This window comes from Paramisgurnus dabryanus, chromosome 1 (genome assembly GCF_030506205.2).
Source record: "Paramisgurnus dabryanus chromosome 1, PD_genome_1.1, whole genome shotgun sequence".
In the NCBI taxonomy this organism is placed as follows: domain Eukaryota; kingdom Metazoa; phylum Chordata; class Actinopteri; order Cypriniformes; family Cobitidae; genus Paramisgurnus; species Paramisgurnus dabryanus.
In genome coordinates, this window is record NC_133337.1 from 15,034,381 (window position 1) to 15,056,188 (window position 21,808).

The 21,808-nt window shown below is 37.1% G+C and overlaps 1 protein-coding gene across 14 annotated transcripts in view; it reads left to right on the plus strand.

Moving 5' to 3' along the window:
* LOC135750594 (bile acid-CoA:amino acid N-acyltransferase-like) overlaps positions 1–21,695 on the plus strand; it is a 38,159-nt gene extending 16,464 nt beyond the window's left edge. For 7 of the 14 annotated variants that reach the window (XM_065274764.2, XM_065274765.2, XM_065274769.2 and 4 more), the window contains one exon: positions 835–1,360. In XM_065274764.2, coding sequence (XP_065130836.1) covers positions 835–965 — 131 coding nt within the window. In that variant the 3' untranslated portion in view covers positions 966–1,360. Of the gene's footprint in view, positions 1–834; positions 1,361–1,686; positions 1,998–2,991; positions 3,057–11,025; positions 11,218–13,543; positions 13,747–14,828; positions 14,929–15,146; positions 15,338–17,045; positions 17,210–19,222; positions 19,343–19,423; positions 19,507–19,713; positions 19,808–19,922; positions 20,004–20,443; positions 20,583–20,958 lie in introns of those variants that run through there. The other 7 variants (XM_073813474.1, XM_065274775.2, XM_065274771.2 and 4 more) reach the window with 6 other exon arrangements.
* The last annotated feature ends 113 nt before the right edge of the window (positions 21,696–21,808 follow it).

A 21,808-nucleotide genomic window follows, 5' to 3' on the forward strand; every position in this document is an offset into this window, starting at 1 on the left:
TAGACTAATTATTTAACCCTAACTAAGTTGTATGTATTCGTGATTACTATATGAGGGCTATAAGGTGATAAACCAGGACCTCTGGTCATCGTCCCTAGTTTAATTAAGTTGTTATATAGTAGATGATTCGCTATACCAGACGAGACAGCGCTAGTTTGAACCTCTGATTATCGTATGGGCTTTCCACTAAGTTGTATATAGATGATTACAATGGCCTCTGGTGTGGTCGAGTTTGTGTTTCAGAACCCGCACAACAGCTGGTGTGGGCTGATATGACATTGGTAATCGAATGAATGAGTTCAGTATAAACACGAGCTAAATATAATGATCAAATATTTATCCATGTTCCACAATTATATATATATGATTTATAATTTTTAAACAATGAGATTTTATCTTTTGGAGTCAGATAAAACTACTTGAATTACGTAAGGTTAAAACGTCATTGGTCAGCAGGGGAAAAGACAGAACAAGTGAGGACCCTTCTGTCATGCCAGTTGGTTTTCTGCCATTGAGCCAAACGGATGGATATCCCTTACAAACATAAGCATAATGTTGAGATTAGAAATAAAAATGCAAAACTAATGTATACAATTTTTGAAACTTTTTCTTTCTTTTTCCTTTTATTTGTCTTTTATTTGATCTTCCTTTGATTTGATCCATTTGTTGCTATTTAAATCTTAATAATAATCACATTGTGATCTTCTTTATATTATATGTATGCATTATCACTGTGTGTTTTCTTTAGTGGCAGATTATATGTTTAAATTAGACCTCCTTATCTGTTTAATTGTGAATCCCTCTGAGCTTACATTACTGTTTGTGTTGTTGCAGTTGTCATGTTATGGGGTGGACAGACCAAACCGCATGCATATGCACAAGAGGATGCATGGAAAAAGATTTTGGCATTTCTGCAGAAGCACCTCTACTTTAGTTCAAGTGGTGCGGTTAAAGCCAGACTTTAGATGTTTCATTACAACACTGATAAATATCTCCAAATGAACAGTAATGTTAATTATGATTTCAGGCACTATAATTTTGAGCAAAATATGTTATTATGAGAGCTGTTCAATATTAACACATTATGCATAACTTAAATTGATTGGGGCTGCATCATGCACACACACATACATGCACACACACGTGTATGTCGTAAAACTTAAAACATTTTGAGGACCATTTATGTATATCATACTGTATCGCATTTCTTAGTAAACAGTAAAGGATGCCATATGCTGATGATTTATAATCAAACCTACAATGTAGACAGAATGTTTAACAAGAGCACTCTGCATTGTTTGTATGGTGAAAGTCAGTGTTTAGAATGACCACGTGACTTGTTTCAAAAATGTATTGTTTTCTACTTTCTATGTATATAATGTAATAATTTTAATGATAATAATAATAATTATTATTATTTTACATGTATTAGATTATTATATCTAAGTTCATTATATTACATCTAATAATATACAGTGCTGTGAAAAAGTTTTTGCCCTCTCAAAGTAATTGACATGTATCAGTATGGAAAGGGTTACAAAGACATTTTTAAGGCTTTGGGTCTCCAGTGAACCCAGTAGAACCATTTTCCAAAAATGGAGATTGCTACCACTAAAAGTTACCTGGATTTACATTTTTACGTGTGTCCCATGATCCCATCGGTTGAATAATCTACCTTCACGCTTGGGATCGTCACGTTCACTAGAGAACACGTGTGTGGACCAAATACAGGAAACACGTCATGTAGATGTAGTCAAGTGGTCAAAGCCATATGGTCAAAACAAGCATAGACCGCAAGTGTGGGTATTTGGACGCAGCCTTCTCTTTGGCTCTCTCTCGCGCAGGCGCACACACATACACACATTTGGAGTTTCGTGGATTTCGCTTCACATTTCTCCACATCCCCGGCTCATATGCGGACATACAAAAACTTGAATGGAGCACGAGTAAACGATTTGAAAGACGTACATTACTTAGGGAACTGCCCATCTTTTCATGTATGTAGAAGAATGCATAACTTATTTGGCATGCCTTTTAAAAAGTTCTATAAGGTGTCTAGGGGGGTCTTAACGACCTTTGGTGCCTAAACAAACATGACCGCATATTTCTAACGTTAGCATTCAGCATTGTACATTTGCATTGTTTTTTAACGGATATTTGGAAAGCTTTCGTCTTTCATACACATGTTAAACTAGTTAGATTTAAGCGGAGGTTTGGTAGATTAACACAGACCGACTACGTTTTATTTGTTATTCGCAGTAGCGTTTTTATACCGTGGGCTTGGGTGCCCCCTGCTGGCCACAAGCGGTTAGGTCCGTGTACGTTCCGACCCAGATACAGAAAGAAATCAACCATACAAAGTACAAAAAGAAGACTCTTGCTTAAGGTTAAACCAAGATTGAGCTTGATAAATATTTAATTAAATATTCAACCAAAAAAGAGGCGAAACAGATGTAAATGCGCTACTCACGTGCTGTTTGTGTTATTATACATGTATAACAGTATTAAATATTAAATACGTATTAAAAACAGTATTAAATACGCGTGCCGTCTTAAAGGGGACATACTATTTGGTTAGAGTTGGATAGAGTTTGGTTCCAAAGCGAGATAACTCCATTTTTAATTTTTTTTTGTCAAAACAAATTTATTACTATATGTTATCATGTTTTTATTGTTCTACTTAGCTGTATTTTCTTTAGTTATGAAGGCTTAAATCAAACAAACCAATTACAGTTTGATTGATATTAATTTGAATGCACAATCAAAAACGGGATTTTTCAAAAATTATCCAAGTTATCTTGTTTTGGTACCAAACTCTTCATATTAAAAAAAAATAATGTTTATCTAACACCAAACTGTAACAATTTTTTGTTCAGTCGTGCAGTTCAAAGTAAAATAAATCCGGTTTATAAATACTTGAATATTGAGTAATTCAAAGGAAAATCATAGACAATCTTAGATAGTTTACCATCATTTTTTTTCTTCTATTAGCACCCCCTTAGAGGATAAACGTCTGAATTGATCTGATCGGAGTTAATCATGTGGAATCCTGCAAGGTAGGGATATTTCTCTGTGCTCTGATTTCATAGACAAACCTTAAGGCTAGTCATAGACTGAAATGTTTGAGCTGTCTCAACTTAAAACTAGATATTAAAGTTTGAGGACAAACTTTATGTTGGCTTGAAAAAGCGTAGCCTGAACATTTAAAATGGTTTGACAGAAGTTTATTTTAGTAGGCTATCTGGATGTTAGCATGATTAGCATGAAGTTAGCATGATTAGCATGAAGCTAGCATGATTAGCATGAAGCTAGCATGATGTTAGCATGATCAGTATGAAGCTAGCATGAAGCTAACATGATTAGCATGAAGCTAACATGAAGCTAACATGATTAGCATGAAGCTAGCATGATGCTAGCATGATTAGCATGAAGCTAACATGATTAGCATGAAGCTAGAATGAAGCTAACATTTATTCCGTTGCTAGGGTACTAAGTTTGGTTGCTAGGGAGAAAATTGGCATCCCATAATGATCAACCTTCAAGCCACAAGTAAAACGGTCCAACCCCTGTGTCTCTATGATGTTCTGAAGCGGAGATATAAGGCTTTGTTTATTCCGTTGCTAGGGTACTAAGTTTGGTTGCTAGGGAGAAAATTGGCATCCCATAATGATCAACCTTCAAGCCACAAGTAAAACGGTCCAACCCCCATGTCTCTATGATGTTCTGAAGCGGAGATATAAGGCTTTGTTTATTCCGTTGCTAGGGTACTAAGTTTGGTTGCTAGGGAGACAATTGGCATCCCATAATGATCAACCTTCAAGCCACAAGTAAAACGGTCCAACCCCCGTGTCTCTATGATGTTCTGAAGCGGAGATATAAGGCTTTGTTTATTCCGTTGCTAGGGTACTAAGTTTGGTTGCTAGGGAGAAAATTGGCATCCCATAATGATCAACCTTCAAGCCACAAGTAAAACGGTCAAACCCCCGTGTCTCTAAGATGTTCTGAAGCGGAGATAAAAGGCTTTGTTTATTCCGTTGCTAGGGTACTAAGTTTGGTTGCTAGGGAGAAAATTGGCATCCCATAATGATCAACCTTCAAGCCACAAGTAAAACAGTCCAACCCCCATGTCTCTATGATGTTCTGAAGCGGAGATATAAGGCTTTGTTTATTCCGTTGCTAGGGTACTAAGTTTGGTTGCTAGGGAGAAAATTGGCATCCCATAATGATCAACCTTCAAGCCACAAGTAAAACGGTCCAACCCCCGTGTCTCTAAGATGTTCTGAAGCGGAGAAATAAGGCTTTGTTTATTCCGTTGCTAGGGTACTAAGTTTGGTTGCTAGGGAGAAAAATGGCATCCCATAATGATCAACCTTCAAGCCACAAGTAAAACGGTCCAACCCCCGTGTCTCTATGATGTTCTGAAGCGGAGATATAAGGCTTTGTTTATTCCGTTGCTAGGGTACTAAGTTTGGTTGCTAGGCAGAAAATTGGCATCCCATAATGATCAACCTTCAAGCCACAAGTAAAACGGTCAAACCCCCGTGTCTCTAAGATGTTCTGAAGCGGAGATAAAAGGCTTTGTTTATTCCGTTGCTAGGGTACTAAGTTTGGTTGCTAGGGAGAAAATTGGCATCCCATAATGATCAACCTTCAAGCCACAAGTAAAACAGTCCAACCCCCATGTCTCTATGATGTTCTGAAGCGGAGATATAAGGCTTTGCTTATTCCGTTGCTAGGGTACTAAGTTTGGTTGCTAGGGAGAAAATTGGCATCCCATAATGATCAACCTTCAAGCCACAAGTAAAACGGTCCAACCCCCGTGTCTCTATGATGTTCTGAAGCGGAGATATAAGGCTTTGTTTATTCCGTTGCTAGGGTACTAAGTTTGGTTGCTAGGGAGAAAATTGGCATCCCATAATGATCAACCTTCAAGCCACAAGTAAAACGGTCCAACCCCCGTGTCTCTATGATGTTCTGAAGCAGAGATATAAGGCTTTGTTTATTCCGTTGCTAGGGTACTAAGTTTGGTTGCTAGGGAGAAAATTGGCATCCCATAATGATCAACCTTCAAGCCACAAGTAAAACGGTCCAACCCCCGTGTCTCTATGATGTTCTGAAGCGGAGATATAAGGCTTTGTTTATTCCGTTGCTAGGGTACTAAGTTTGGTTGCTAGGGAGAAAATTGGCATCCCATAATGATCAACCTTCAAGCCACAAGTAAAACGGTCCAACCCCCGTGTCTCTATGATGTTCTGAAGCGGAGATATAAGGCTTTGTTTATTCCGTTGCTAGGGTACTAAGTTTGGTTGCTAGGGAGAAAATTGGCATCCCATAATGATCAACCTTCAAGCCACAAGTAAAACGGTCCAACCCCCGTGTCTCTATGATGTTCTGAAGCGGAGATATAAGGCTTTGTTTATTCCGTTGCTAGGGTACTAAGTTTGGTTGCTAGGGAGAAAATTGGCATCCCATAATGATCAACCTTCAAGCCACAAGTAAAACGGTCCAACCCCCGTGTCTCTATGATGTTCTGAAGCGGAGATATAAGGCTTTGTTTATTCCGTTGCTAGGGTACTAAGTTTGGTTGCTAGGGAGAAAATTGGCATCCCATAATGATCAACCTTCAAGCCACAAGTAAAACGGTCCAACCCCCGTGTCTCTATGATGTTCTGAAGCGGAGATATAAGGCTTTGTTTATTCCGTTGCTAGGGTACTAAGTTTGGTTGCTAGGGAGAAAATTGGCATCCCATAATGATCAACCTTCAAGCCACAAGTAAAACGGTCCAACCCCCGTGTCTCTATGATGTTCTGAAGCGGAGATATAAGGCTTTGTTTATTCCGTTGCTAGGGTACTAAGTTTGGTTGCTAGGGAGAAAAATGGCATCCCATAATGATCAACCTTCAAGCCACAAGTAAAACGGTCCAACCACCGTGTCTCTAAGATGTTCTGAAGCGGAGATAAAAGGCTTTGTTTATTCCGTTGCTAGGGTACTAAGTTTGGTTGCTAGGGAGAAAATTGGCATCCCATAATGATCAACCTTCAAGCCACAAGTAAAACGGTCCAACCCCCGTGTCTCTAAGATGTTCTGAAGCGGAGATAAAAGGCTTTGTTTATTCCGTTGCTAGGGTACTAAGTTTGGTTGCTAGGGAGAAAAATGGCATCCCATAATGATCAACCTTCAAGCCACAAGTAAAACGGTCCAACCCCCGTGTCTCTATGATGTTCTGAAGCGGAGATAAAAGGCTTTGTTTATTCCGTTGCTAGGGTACTAAGTTTGGTTGCTAGGGAGAAAAATTGGCATCCCATAATGATCAACCTTCAAGCCACAAGTAAAACGGTCCAACCCCCGTGTCTCTATGATGTTCTGAAGCGGAGATATAAGGCTTTGTTTATTCCGTTGCTAGGGTACTAAGTTTGGTTGCTAGGGAGAAAAATGGCATCCCATAATGATCAACCTTCAAGCCACAAGTAAAACGGTCCAACCACCGTGTCTCTAAGATGTTCTGAAGCGGAGATAAAAGGCTTTGTTTATTCCGTTGCTAGGGTACTAAGTTTGGTTGCTAGGGAGAAAATTGGCATCCCATAATGATCAACCTTCAAGCCACAAGTAAAACGGTCCAACCCCCGTGTCTCTAAGATGTTCTGAAGCGGAGATAAAAGGCTTTGTTTATTCCGTTGCTAGGGTACTAAGTTTGGTTGCTAGGGAGAAAAATGGCATCCCATAATGATCAACCTTCAAGCCACAAGTAAAACGGTCCAACCCCCATGTCTCTACGACACTCTAAAGTAAAGATATTCCATCTGGGATGCTTTTATTCCCTTATATGGGCATGTTTCCTGCCCCATTATAAGTCAATGGGAAATTTTGGGGGCCTCTTACACCCCAGGGGTATAGCTTACACCCCATTGTGATGTATGTTCTTACAGAGCCTGTCAGCCACCTTAAATGTGGTAAGCCACAATTTTCTACAAGTTTCTCACTCACAGCTATGACCGGTCAAAGTTTGTCTCAATGTTAAGTCAATTGAAATTTTGGGGTGTTCGAGACCCCCGTTTAGGAATTCGGAAGGTCCCATCAGTTAGAAAAGATATAGCACACTAAGTCAGACCAGTCTGAAGGTCTGTGGAAAATTTGGTGCATGTAGCTTGAAAGCCCTAGGACGAGTTAGCTGCCGAAATTTTGGGGGGAGAAAAAGAATAATAATAATAACTAGATATTAAAGTTTGAAGACAAACTTTATGTTGGCTTGAAAAAGCGTAGCCTGAACGTTTAAAACGGATTGACAGAAGTTTAGTTTAGTAGGCTATCTGGCAGTTAGTATGTTTAAGTATGAAGCTAACATGATTAGCATGAAGCTAGCATGAAGCTAACATGATTAGCATGAAGCTAGCATGATGCTAGCATGATTAGCATGAAGCTAGCATGATGCTAGCATGATTAGCATGAAGTTAGCATGATGCTAGCATGATTAGCATGAAGCTACCATGATGCTAGCATGATTAGCATGAAGCTACCATGATGCTAGCATGAAGCTAGCATGATTAGCATGAAGCTAGCATGATGCTAGCATGATTGGCATGATGCTAGCATGATTAGCATGAAGCTAGCATGATGCTAGCATGATTAGTATGTAGCTAGCATGAAGCTAGCATGATGTTAGCATGATTAGCATGAAGCTAGCATGATGCTAGCATGATTAGCATGAAGCTAGCATGATTAGCATGTAGCTAGCATGATGCTAGCATGATTAGCATGTAGCTAGCATGAAGCTAGCATGATTAGCATGAAGCTAGCATGATGTTAGCATGAAGCTAGCATGATGCTAGCATGATTAGCATGAAGCTAGCATGATGCTAGCATGATTAGCATGAAGCTAGCATGATGCTAGCATGATTAGCATGTAGCTAGCATGAAGCTAGCATGATGCTAGCATGATTAGCATGAAGCTAGCATGATGCTAGCATGATTAGCATGAAGCTAGCATGATTAGCATGAAGCTAGCATGATGCTAGCATGATTAGTATGTAGCTAGCATGAAGCTAGCATGATGCTAGCATGATTAGCATGAAGCTAGCATGATGCTAGCATGATTAGCATGTAGCTAGCATGAAGCTAGCATGATGCTAGCATGATTAGCATGAAGCTAGCATGATGCTAGCATGATTAGCATGAAGCTAGCATGATTAGCATGAAGCTAGCATGAAGCTAGCATGATGCTAGCATGATTAGCATGAAGCTAGCATGATTAGCATGAAGCTAGCATGATGTTAGCATGATTAGCATGTAGCTAGCATGAAGCTAGCATGAAGCTAGCATGATTAGCATGAAGCTAGCATGATTAGCATGAAGCTAGCATGATGCTAGCATGATTAGCATGAAGCTAGCATGATGCTAGCATGATTAGCATGAAACTAGCATGATTCTAGCATGATTAGCATGAAGCTAGCATGATGCTAGCATGATTAGCATGAAGCTAGCATGAAACTAGCAAGATTAGCATGAAGCTAGCATGAAGCTAGCACGAGGCTTGCATGATTAACATGAAGTTAGCATGAGAATAGCATGATTAGCATGAAGCTAGCATGATTTAACGTGAAGCTAGCATGATTAGCATGATGCTAGCATGATTAGCATTAAGCTAGCACTATTTAGCGTGCAGCTAACAAGATTTAACATGAAGTTAGCATGATTTAGCATGAAGTTAGCAAGATTTATTATGAAATTAGCATAAAGCTAGCATGAAACTAGCATGAAGCTAGTATGACTTAGCATGGAGCTAGCATGAAGCTAACATGACCCAAAGACCCAACCCCCATGTCTCTAAGATGTTCAGATCCAGAGATATAAGGCTTTGTTTATTATGTTGCTAGGGTGCTCAAATTGGTTGCTAGGGGCGTGGTTTAATACCTCAGTAGGAATCCTAAGAGACTGATTGGATGCCTGAGTAAAATGAGCCCACCCCTATGTCTCTATGACACTCTGGTGTAAAGATATCCATCTGGGCTTTTTATAATGGTAGTCTATGGGAGATGTTGCTAGGGTACCCAAAATTGTTGCTAGGGGCGTGGCTAAATAGCTTTGGGGCGATCCTAAGAGACTGATTGGATGACTGAGTAAAATGAGCCCACCCCCATGTCTCTACGACACTCTAAAGTAAAGATATTCCATCTGGGACGCTTTTATTCCCTTATATGGGCATGTTTCCTGCCCCATTATAAGTCAATGGGAAATTTTGGGGGCCTCTTACACCCCAGGGGTATAGCTTACACCCCATTGTGATGTATGTTCTTACAGAGCCTGTCAGCCACCTTAAATGTGGTAAGCCACAAGTTTCTACAAGTTTCTCACTCACAGCTATGACCCGTCAAAGTTTGTCTCAATGTTAAGTCAATGGAAATTTTGGGGTGTTCGAGACCCCCGTTTAGGAATTCGGAAGGTCCCATCAGTTAGAAAAGATATAGCACACTAAGTCAGACCAGTCTGAAGGTCTGTGGAAAATTTGGTGCATGTAGCTTGAAAGCCCTAGGACGAGTTAGTGTCAGAAATTTTGGGGTAGAATAATAAGATATAAGTTTAATAGCAATAACAATATATTGGCTTTTTCAAAGCCAACATAATAACTTGATTTTAAAATATTTGTCTCAAGATACACACCAGTAGCATCCTTTTTAAGGCATGTTTATAATAGATGCTTAAGCAGATGCGGGCCGCAAAGAGGGGGAGGGCCGGGAGTTTGAGATCACTGATGTAAAATAATAACTGTTGTAATTTTAATCAAACATGTATTTTAAAGGGGAAGATGCCAGGGAAATTAACACCACTTCGAAAAGATCGTCAACTCCTACCGCCATCTTGGCTCCCCATCAAGAAGCATGTTGATAGGCATGTAAACTGCATCAGATTGCTTGTTACGTTTTCAGATGGCTATGAAGTTAAGAACAAGGGAGTCCCCTTAGTGGTTCGGGGCCCTACGCAGCTTGCGTAACTGTGTATAGGAAGGGAGCGGCTCTGCATTTTGACAACAATTTCTGTGTGATCCAAGAAGCGTAATAATGTCAATAGTGCTTTAACGTGAAACAGGAAACTCCTGATTTTCATGTATGCTCTGACCAGGGTCACCAAATAACTCAAACACCAAAAATTTCAGAACATTGTTGCTGCTACCGCCTATTTTCCTACTATAGTATACAAAAAGCAATACCCGAGGCAAGTAGTATGTCAAAATTCATACAAACTGTATTTGAAAAGTACCCAGATAAGTTAATGGGTTACCTGTTGTTTTGACCACATGTGTCACGTGATGTATCAACAGTGTGAATATAGTAGTATGTTCGAATTTCATTCACACTACATTCATACTATATATAGTAGGGATGCTTAACGATTAATCGCGATTAATCGTTAGCTGAATAAAAGTTTTTGTTTACATCATATATGTGTGTGAACTGTGTATAATAACTTTGTATAAATAAATGTACACACATGCATGTATATGTTTTAGAAATGTTTACATGTGTATATACATTTGTATATTTATGTATAATTTATATTATATAAATATAAATACTTAATATATACATTTTTTTTCTTAAAATTATACATGAATGTGTTCATATTTATATATATACATATTTATTATACACAGTTTACACACATATGTGATGTAAACAAAAACTTTTATTCTGCTAACGATTAATCGCGATTAATTGTTTAGCATCCCTAATATATAGTACATACTGTTTTAACGGTCGATGAGTAGGTACTTTATTCAGTACAGCCCATTTCTTAATATGCATTTTTGCATTTAGCTGTGTTCTTGTTTGTAAAACGTAATCAGCGGCAGCCCAACTACTGTTCAGGGTGATCATACGTCCTCTTTATCTCGTACATGTCCTCATTTTAGATGAAAAAAAATGTGCCTGGCTGGAATTTCTAAATCACCCAAAATGTCCTGGATTCTGATTTTTCTACAGTCGCCATTCATTGTGTTTTTTTTTTGCATTGCTTTGACCTTTCTCTTTAGGTCCCGCCTTTTTGCACTTCACGTTCGGTCCTACGCAAACGTTCGTCGAACTGCATCTCAATCATTACCCTCAGCATCACGGCATATGAAAACGACGGCAGGTTTCAGCTCAGCCCTGCGTCATTTAGGGCCTTTATCAAGTTCATTCCAGCACAGTCACAGGGCAGATAAGAGAAAACATCAAGGTGCAAGGTGTGTAGTGCATTAACTGATAGATGACATCTCTGAAGAACTTTAATATGAAAACAGTTTACAATGGGTTGCAGGAGCAATACAGATGTTTTCCCATCCACTTATTTATCTTATTTATCTCAAGTTTTTTAATATCCATGAAGGCATTCTTTAAATGTTTGGTCATATTATGTTCTATTGAACACATTTTTTTTTTTTTTTTAAACATACTGTGGATGTGGCTAGGGATGGGCATGATTAATCGACGATCGATAATTGATCATTAAGAATTTAGTCGATGACGTTAATTTGTTATTGATTAATCGAATACTTTTATTATATAATGCAGGTTGCTTTGCCTAGCGTAGCGTGTGTCTTGAAGCAATTAAATGAATTTCACTGTGTGGCAGCAATTCAATATTTTACCACAAGGGTGCAATATTTGACACCATACTCCGTTATCTGTGACCTTCCGTTTTGATTTTAAAAAAATAATCATGAAGAGGTCATGATTTTTCGGAACAAATGAGGTCTCTGTTTAAGAATGCGGCTCGCAGCTGCATATTCAAGCGCATATATGTTCCGTTTGTCTAACTAAATGTAGTTTAACTGTTTGCCACAAGTTGATCTTGTAATAAAGGTCTCATAGAGGAAAACACGCTGTATTTTTGTATTCAACATTTTTTAATTATAAAAGTTAAATAATTATTTTTATTATTAAAATATTAATGATTAATCGATAGTCGATCGTTAATTCTCCCGACAATCGACTAAAAAAATTTAATCTAATGCCCATCCCTAGATGTGGCATTAGATGAAAACGCAGTTATACACAGAATATATTTTCATATTTTCTTTTTTATTTTATAATAGTGAATAACAGCCTTTGCATAGTCGAGTCCAATGTTCAATATTTTCAGTATTACATTACATTTAGGTTTGTACCTGAACACAGAAATGCAAACTGAAAATTAACCAATTATTTTGTGAGACCAGGTAAACAGAAGATTCTGTTAAACCCATTGTGGTGTATCCTTCTCCCTTCACTGTCCTCTATTTTAAAAAAGCTAAAATATGGTCACCCCTTATTCTAATTCCAGAATGTATCTTGGAATAAAAATTATTTTTTTCATGTATCATTATTTATCAACATTAATGCATGTTGTTGTTGTTGTAAATAAAAAGATGTAGGCATAATGTTACAAATTCCTAAAGATTATTTGTGCTTTGCCAATGAAACATACATTTGAATATAAATTTCAGCAATACATTTGGTATTTGATGCTTTTCTCTTTTGTACTAAACCGTGACCCCTAAACCGAGGTACGCACCGAACCGTGACCTTTGTTTACCGTTACACCCTCTACATTTTGTGGAACCATTTTTTTTACTACAAAAACCATGACTAAACTCTGTTGACCTTATCAAAACTATGGTTACGGTCTTGCTTGTTATTTGTAGTAGAACAATGGGCCATTTCCGTAAGGGTGGGCTCCCTCATGGCTAGGCTACTGATATAGGAAAATCAAGCAAAGGTCGGCTCAATTACATTATTTACAATGGTTTGTAGAAGTAAGTGGTCAGTACAATACCCTACAGGGTACTGTTGGTTCTGTCTCACTATCACCCTTAATGGGCTTTTCCTAAGGCTTTTCGTGAGGTATTTTTTCTTAAGTATCATGGGTAGTGTAGTTCTGGAATTGTGCTTTTAAACACAACTGGTGACGTACTTCAGAAGCATGTACTATTGATTATCAACCTAAGAGCTCAAAGAAGGTCTGTAATTTTAAAAGTTATGAAAAAGTTATGCTTTTGCACTCTTCTTCTTCAGTTTGATTTAATGTGATGGCTTGAAGTACACTTCAGATCTGTCATGCTTGCATAAACAATATGAACATTCTGCCAAATCTATCCAGACCACTTAACATATATTAATTAAAATAGTAATAAAAATGATTGATGTAATCAAAATAGTAAACAAAATAGTTATAAATCAATGAATGGTTTTGAAAATGTATAATTAGTGAAAATAATGAGCATTTTGATAAGTGTGCACATATATTATACAGTATGCCCTGTCTATTATGATATCTAGTGAAATGATGTAATATAGTACAGCAGTATATATTTTTTTAACTTTATTCCTATATAGATCTATAGAAATAACATTTTAGATATTTGAAATGGTATGAGGATGAGTAATTACATTTTTATTTTGGATTTTTACTGTATTATGTATAATGTCTGTGGAAATGTATATTGCACTGAAATACTCAACAGTAATGTAATTTAGAAAATGATTTGATATATTTTAATCATTTTTCAATCTCTTATGAAAACTCTGTAGGTCTATGAGCACTGAGATGGGGAAAATGCCGCTGCTGTCTGTTCAGCCAAGTCGAGGTCTGGTGGACGAGATGTTTCAGATTGTCATAATGAATTTATTGCCAAATCAGAAGGTAACGCTGCAGTCTTTACATCAGTCAGAGGATAAGGATTTCTGGGAGGCGTTTGGACACTACATCAGTGATGAACATGGAACAGTGACAGGTGTGTTGGACTGTCTGATGAGTGAAGGGGGTGGTAAACCGGCTGTTTATAAAGGTTTGGTTGTGTTTATTGGGTGTAATAAACACAATTGTAACAAGTGTTCTTGCTGCGTAAAAAAAACAACATTTCTCACATATTTGACCTTATTTCTTGTTTCCATTCTCTTACAAACAGGCAGTTGAGTCCTTGTTCTATGAACTACCTCCCTCAGAAACATGCAAAATGCTCAGATTGGTTAACTGCCCCAGTGTGTTGCAATTAGCTAATCACCTACTGCACATTCTTAGAAAACATCATGCCTCTTACCATTACAGGTACTTGCATGAGCTCCGATGTATTGTAAACAATGGCATCACCATTGCTACATAAATCTATAAAAATAATAATTTAAACTGATCACACAAATGCCAACAAACACCAACATTCAAAGTTGGTGGGATTAAAAAGAAGTCTGCAGGTTTTTATAGGCGTTTGTCAGATACAGTAAGTGTGAATTAGCATTTAGCTAACTGAGCCAAACAACGTTGCTTTTTGTTTACATCAGGGTGACCCTTACGTGCCATTCTTCCTGGACGCCAGTTTTTTTGGATGCGTCTTCCGGAAGTTGTATTTGTCGACCGCACACGTCATCAAGGTTCTCACATTTCACTTAATACATACAATTGTAGTTTCATTCTTACCTTAAAATTTAACTGTTGCTTTTCTGAAATAGAACCTGAAATAATAAATGTCAATGATGTATGTGGTCGAAAAATACGACTTCCAGAAGACGCACCCGGGAAGAATAGCACATAGTTTACATCCTTGCTACATTATAAAAAGCAGTCCAACATCACTCCCTAAATTGCATGTTCCTAGGGCATGGTTTGTGTCAATTTTGGCATTTATGATGTCATTAATTGGGGAAGAAGCTCGCTGTTTAAACCAGCCATTTGTTTGTAGAAAAGACTGTAATAGTAAAGTTTCTAGTAAAGTACTGTAAACTTTACGTACATTTTACAAGTAGACATCTAATAAAACATTGTTACAGTTTTTCTGAATGTCTTTATGTGTATAATATCCTGTTATATGAAATTTAACAGTGTCCAAAGATGAGAGTTTGGGAGGCACTTATGAAGGGACAGAGCCGATGGGGTTGCTGTGGAGCATGAGGCCTGTACCAGGAAGTCGAAGTGGACTCAGGTAACTCAGACTAGCACAATCTGATGGCATGAAGATTGCAGTCTTAAACCACTCAAATCTGGCTTTTATTTTATTCTTTCAGAAACAAACCATAAATATGAGACCTTTAGGATCTTTTCAAATAATTTGTGATTTATTCTGCAAATATCCTGCGTTATCAATTCTCAAAAAAAAAATGTTTCTTCACATGACCTGACCTTGCAATCTCTTTGTTCAAGGTTGCGCAAGAAGGATGTGCTCTCACCAATGGTGGTTCACATTTCCTTATACAGTGGTCATATATCTGAAGGCTTCAGTAAGCAAACAGCTTTGGCAACCAGTGTCACAGAACGCTGGTTCATAGCACCAGGTGTGCAGAGGGTGGATGTTAGAGAAAAAGGTGTTCGAGGAACATTATTTTTTCCTCCAGGTAAACACGTCTATAAATTATACATTTTATCAAAACATTGCGGGTTCAAGCAATTGTTAAAACTGTTACTTTACACAAGGCCATCCAAGATGGGGTGACATTGTTTATTTAGTGAAACAAAAAATAGAATTTTTATCTAAAACTCTGGTCCTTGTTGATTCATAAAATGAAAGTCATCAGGTAAAATTTCTTTGGGAATCAAAATACAATTTATATCAGGGGCTCTTGATGACATTTTGATGAAATCTCTCGATGAAAAATAAGTCTCTCTCAGCACTAAATGGCAGTGCCATGGTTGTATAGTGCAGATCAAGGGGTGGTATTATTGTAATAAAACTAGCTACCTACGTCACAAAACAGGCAATATCTTTATTTTATAAGGTTGATAGAAGCACTGGGACCCAATTATAGCACTTAAACATGGAAAAAGTCAGATTAATGTTGGAAACGATAACTTGCGTCATAGTTTACTTTGGGGTTTGTACTTTTTGCATATCATTAACATGTACTAATACACACTTACACACCAAAGGAAATTAAAAAACGGTGAATCGGACCATTGGTGCTCTTTAATCTATTAATGTAGATAGTGTGGTAATAATAATAAGCTTTACATTTAAAAGCATGTGACCCTGTCTGTGAAAACTCATACATATAATACATATCATACATATTACTATATAATGTAGTGAAAAATATAATATTGATATCTTTAATATTGACTAAGATTAATATGAAATTTATGACCTTTATAAACTTTAAACTTGTTATCCCAGAAATTAACTTTAAAGGTGACTAAGAATGATTGAACGGGGTATTTATCCTTGTTCTGTGATGTGACATGTAGACAAAAAAGTTTTTGTTTGGGTCTGTAATGCCTTAGAAGCTTCCTAAAAACCTAGCTCAGATAGCTCTATTAGGGTGGGGGATTTTAAACAAGTGGTTTTGCACCTGTTTGGCTCCCCCTACTGGCTTAACTTGCAATCTCATTACTGATTGGCTGACTTTGCTGCCACTCAAAAAATGTAGCCAATTATTTTAAAGTGGAGGAGCAGTTAGATGCCTGTGATGTCATAAGCATCAGTTTTTCAGATTGGGCCGTTTTCTGGCTGACATTTCTAAAAGAGGAATTTCTACGAGACTGAGATGTTTAGCATGTTTAGCACTTTTTATATGTTTGTGAATGTGGGTAGACTACCATTATTCAACAAAGACAAGGTAAAAATGGTTTTTCATTCTCTGTCCCCTTTAAGACTTTAACCTGATTTTCCCCTAGGGGCAACCTTCCAGTCTCTGTTGTGAAGCCAACAAGGAATTGACATAAACTGCAATTTATCCACTGGCCGCTAGATGCTGGCTCCAAAAGAGAGTCAATCTCCATAGACCCTCATGTTAAAATGCCCAACTTTACAGCAGAAATAAATATGTTTACAGCCTGGTACAAAAAGTGTTTTTGATCTATATAACTAATTTTGCCCTTCATGACATCTGTGAGGGGGTGATTTTTTTTTCATAACTGCCACGCATTGCCAAGATGGCGACGGCAGGCTCCACCTACTCTGGGCTTCAAAAATGCTATTCACAAACCCACGGGTGATGTCACGGATACTACATACATATAACAGTCTATGGTTTTCACAGGCAGGGTCGCATATGTGTATGGTAGGTTGTCATTTAGCTAGCTAACTTGTGTTTGTGTCTGTCTCAGGCCCAGGACCTTACCCAGGAGTGATGGACTTGTGGGGAGGAGGTGGTGGTTTAGTCGAGTATCGCTCAGCCCTGCTTGCATCTCATGGTTTTGCCTCAATGGCACTAGAGTACATGAATCCTAATGAGCAGAAAACAGCAGCAATTGATGCCTCTTACTTTGAAGTAATTCAGATCTCCAGCAATCTTCTACTATGCAAAATGTGACATCTTTGAAAATACAGGTGCTGGTCATATCATATAATTACAATATCATCAAAAAGTATATTTATTTCACTAATTTTATTCAAAAAGTGAAACTTGTATATTATATTCATTCATTACACACAGACTTATATATTTCAAATGTTTATTTATTTTAATTTTGATGATTATAACTGACAACTAAGAAAAATCCCTAATTTTGTATTTCAAAAAATTTGAATATTGTGAAAAGGTTCAATATTAAAGACCCCTTGTGCCACACTCTAATTAGCTAACTAAAAGTCAAAACACCTGCAAAGGCCTTTAAATGGTCTCTCAGTCTAGTTCTGTAAGCTACACAATCATGGGGAAGACTGCTAACTTGACAGTTGCCCAAAGAGGACCATTGACACCTTGCACAAGGAGGGCAAGACACAAAAGGCCATTGCAAAAGAGGCTGGCTGTTCACAGAGCTCTGTGTCCAAGCACATTAATAGAGAGGTGAAGGGAAGGAAAAGATGTGGTAGGAAAACGTGTACAAGCAATATGAATAACCACACCCTGGAGAGGATTCAAAAATGAGGATTCAAAAATGTGGGGGAAAGAGTGGACTGCAGCTGGAGTCAGTGCTTCAGGAATCACTACGCATATGCAAAACCTGTGTTTCAGCTGTCGCATTCCTTGTGTCGAGCCACTCTTGAACAACAGACAGCGTCAAAAGCGTCTTGCTTCTGTACTGCTGCTGAGTGGTCCAAAGTTATGTTCTCAGATGAAAGTAAATTTTGCATTTCCTCTGGAAATCAGGGTCCCAGAGTCTGGAGGAAGAGAGGCACACAATCCATGTTGCTTTGAGGTCCAGTGTAAAGTTTTCACAATCAGTGATGGTTTGGGGTGCCATGTCATCTGCTGGTGTTGGTCCACTGTGTTTTCTGAGGACCAAGGTCAACGTAGCCGTACACCAGGAAGTTTTAGAGCACTTAATGTTTCCTGCAGCTGACCAACTTTATGGAGATGCAGATTTCATTTTCCAAAAGGACTTGACACCTGCACACAGTGCCAAAGCTACCAGTACCTGGTTTAAGGACCATAGTATCTTGTTCTTAATTGGCCAGCAAACCTGACCTTAACCCCATAGAAAACATATGGGGTATTGTGAAGAGGAAGATGCAATATGTCAGACCCAACAATGCAGAAGAGCTGAAGGCCACTATCAGAGCAACCTGGGCTCTCATAACACCTCAGCAGTGCCACAGACTAATCGACTTTTCATGTTCATACTTTTCAATTGGCCCAGATTTCGAAAAATCCTTTTTTTTATATTCCAATTTTCTGAGATAAAGTGAAATAAATCATCTTCTTCATGATATTCTAATTATATGACCAGCACCTGTAGATAATGACAATGCCAGATAACCAGTGTTGGGAAGGATTTACAGATTACAAGTAACACTATTTAAAATATTATTTATTAATGTAAGTAATTGAAACAGTTGCCTTACTCAAGTAATGTTACAGATTACATTGGATTACTTTCTCGTCACTTGAATTATAATTCAGTATTAAAGTACAGCTACAACATAATTATCAGACATTTAGCACCTATTTTTTCAAAAGGTTAAATACAGGTTTAAATCTGTAATCTTACAAAATAAAGTACATAAACCCATATAGGAAATAAAACAGTTATCGAATAAGTATGTTTCCTATTCTGTCTTAAAATCTTGAAACTGTTGTCTCATATTTTAGAGCAGTTAATGCAATTTGGGAATAAAATCAATTAAATCTGTATTCAAAGCAACAGATTAATATAATTAAGCATATTTTTAACAGAAAATATTTGGATGTAATCTCTTTTGGAATCATTTACATTTTAATAAAAAAAATCTTAGTTACTGTAACTGATTACATTTATTTTGTATTTATATTACGTAATTTAGTAACATGTAACTAGTTGCTCCCCAACACTGACAGTATTTGTGTCCACACAATTTTTAGGAAGCATATACAATCCTTCGGAATCACCCAAAGGTACAAAAGGATCGACTGGCTATGCTTGGGTTATCATTTGGAGGCGTAGTTACACTCAACATGGTGGCCTACTCCAAAATCATTAAGGTTTTCTTGGCTTACTCAAACAACCACATTTATTTACAGATGTAGCTTTTTGCTATTCTCATGTTGTTATTTCTCCTGTAGCCCCAGTGCTGTGTGTGCATTAGTTCGAGTCATGTCGTTCCTTTTGAGAAATCTCTCTTTGAAATATTTGAGGAGATGAAAAGGTGAGTGGATATTTAATTCCTTTATATATTTACATATAAGCAATACTAAATTATTTTAAAACATTATATTAACACTATTAAACAACTATAATATTGGCTAAATCTGTACATTTATTTTCTGTAAATTCAGTGTTTTCTTCAGAGCCTAAATTTCACACCACTTTTAGAAATTGAATGTTATTTCCTAATGAAAAATGTTAATTGTAGAAATGCGCATAAGATGTGTGTGAATGGGGATAACCAGTTCATCAACAGAAATTTTTTCCAGACGATTCCCTCAGACCTGAATCTCAAAGTGGATGTGAGTAAAATGTTACTTTTAATGAAGTAACTTTAATGTTATCCATTTCAAATTCAGAGTGCAAAGGTTGTTCAGAGTTGTTTGTATGTATTTATGTTTGTTAAAATGTGCACAGGTTGGGAAAATAAAGTGTCCGCTTCTGTTAGTGAACGGTGATGATGATGATAACTGTCCTTCTGTTGAATCTGCTGAAGATGTGAGTCATAACCATATTTACTCACAGAATATATATTTATTCTGTATGCACCAATAGTGTCTTTATGCTTCTGCTATTATATTTGTATCTGTGTACTGAAAGTTTTATTTACCAAAAGCTTAGTTAGTTGATCATTGTTCAGTACAAGACATTGGGGGTTTAATCCCAACTTGGAAAACGCATCCTAATTAAATGTATACCCTGAACACATTGCTTGAAGTGTTTGTCATTTGCAAGTGACTTTAAATAAAAGTTTCTGCTAAGTAACTGAACTGAAACAAAATTGTGTGAAACTTAAGCTCAGTCAAGGTGGTGGGCATATTACTAATACCGTTGTTAAAATATAACACAACATTGAATTACTAACAACAAAGTACAGTGGTGTTGATCTTAATTATTAACTGTAGTCTTGTGTTCTTATCCATGATCCATAAACCAAGATGAAAGAGATTATGAAGAAAGCAGGAAATCATCACTTGTTGAAAGTCCTGACATATCCTGGTGCCGGTCATCTGATTGAACCTCCTTATACACCTCACATCCGTGCAAGCAACTTCATCTTTCATGGCGGTGACAAAGGTATGCCTGCATCCATCTTTATATTACTAATATAGCATTGAATGTGTAATATAGCATGTATAACAGACCTAACTATTATTAGAACAGAACATAAGCATTGTTGAGATTACAAATAAAAAGGCAAATTTATTTTTAGAATTATATCTTTTATTGATTTATTGTAAAATTTCCCAATTTGTTTTTCTTCATCTTTTATTTCATCTTCCTTTGAATTGATCAATTTGTTGCTATTTAAATCATAATAATAAGCACATCCTCTTTATATGTATGTGTTATCACTGTGTGTTTTGTTTAGTGGCAGATTATATGTTTTGACCTCCTTAACTGCTTAATTGTGAACCCCTCTGAGCTTAAATCTTTTTGTGTGTTGTTGCAGTTGTGATGGTGTGGGGTGGACAGACCAAACCGCACGCTTACGCACAAGAGCATGCATGGAAAAAGATTTTGGCATTTCTGCAGAAGCACCTCTATTTAAGTTCAAATGGTGCAGTTAAAGCCAGACTTTAGGGGGTGGTTGCCAGGACAGGGCTTATGGATGTTTCAGCTGCCTTAATTTAAAAACATGTTGCACTGACATATCTTAACATTTGTTTTGTTTCAAGATGCACACCAGTAATATTATTGTAAGGTTTGTTTGTAAAACGTACTTAAATGTCCTAAAATAACTAAGGCCTAGTCCTGGTTTAATCTAAACCCTGTCTGGGGAGCTCCCACCCACTAAATGTTTCATTAAAGGGATAAATATCTCCATATGGACAGTAATGTTAATTATGATTTTGAGCACTGTGATTTTAATCAAAATATGTCTAATATTAACTCATTAATGCACAACGCAAATTTACTTCAGTTACAGCTGCCAATGCATTTCAACTATAATTTTTGATCTAACTGGAATTGATTGGAGCTGCATCGTGTACACACACATATATGCACACAATGGCGTATGTCAGTAGTAGATCTCAAACATTTAACAGAAGTTTATCAAAGTTTTTTGCATTATTTGTATAGCAAAAAGTCAGTGTTTACAATGACCATGTTACCTGTTTGAGAAATGTACTGTGTCTGTATTATTGTTTTCTACTTTGCTACCTATAATTACAGTATATAATAGTTGTTGTTGTTGTTGTTATTATTATTATTGTATGCATAGTTTATTATATCTAAGTACATTATTATATTTAATAATGTATCATGACACACAAAATCCCTTCATAGGTAATAAATAA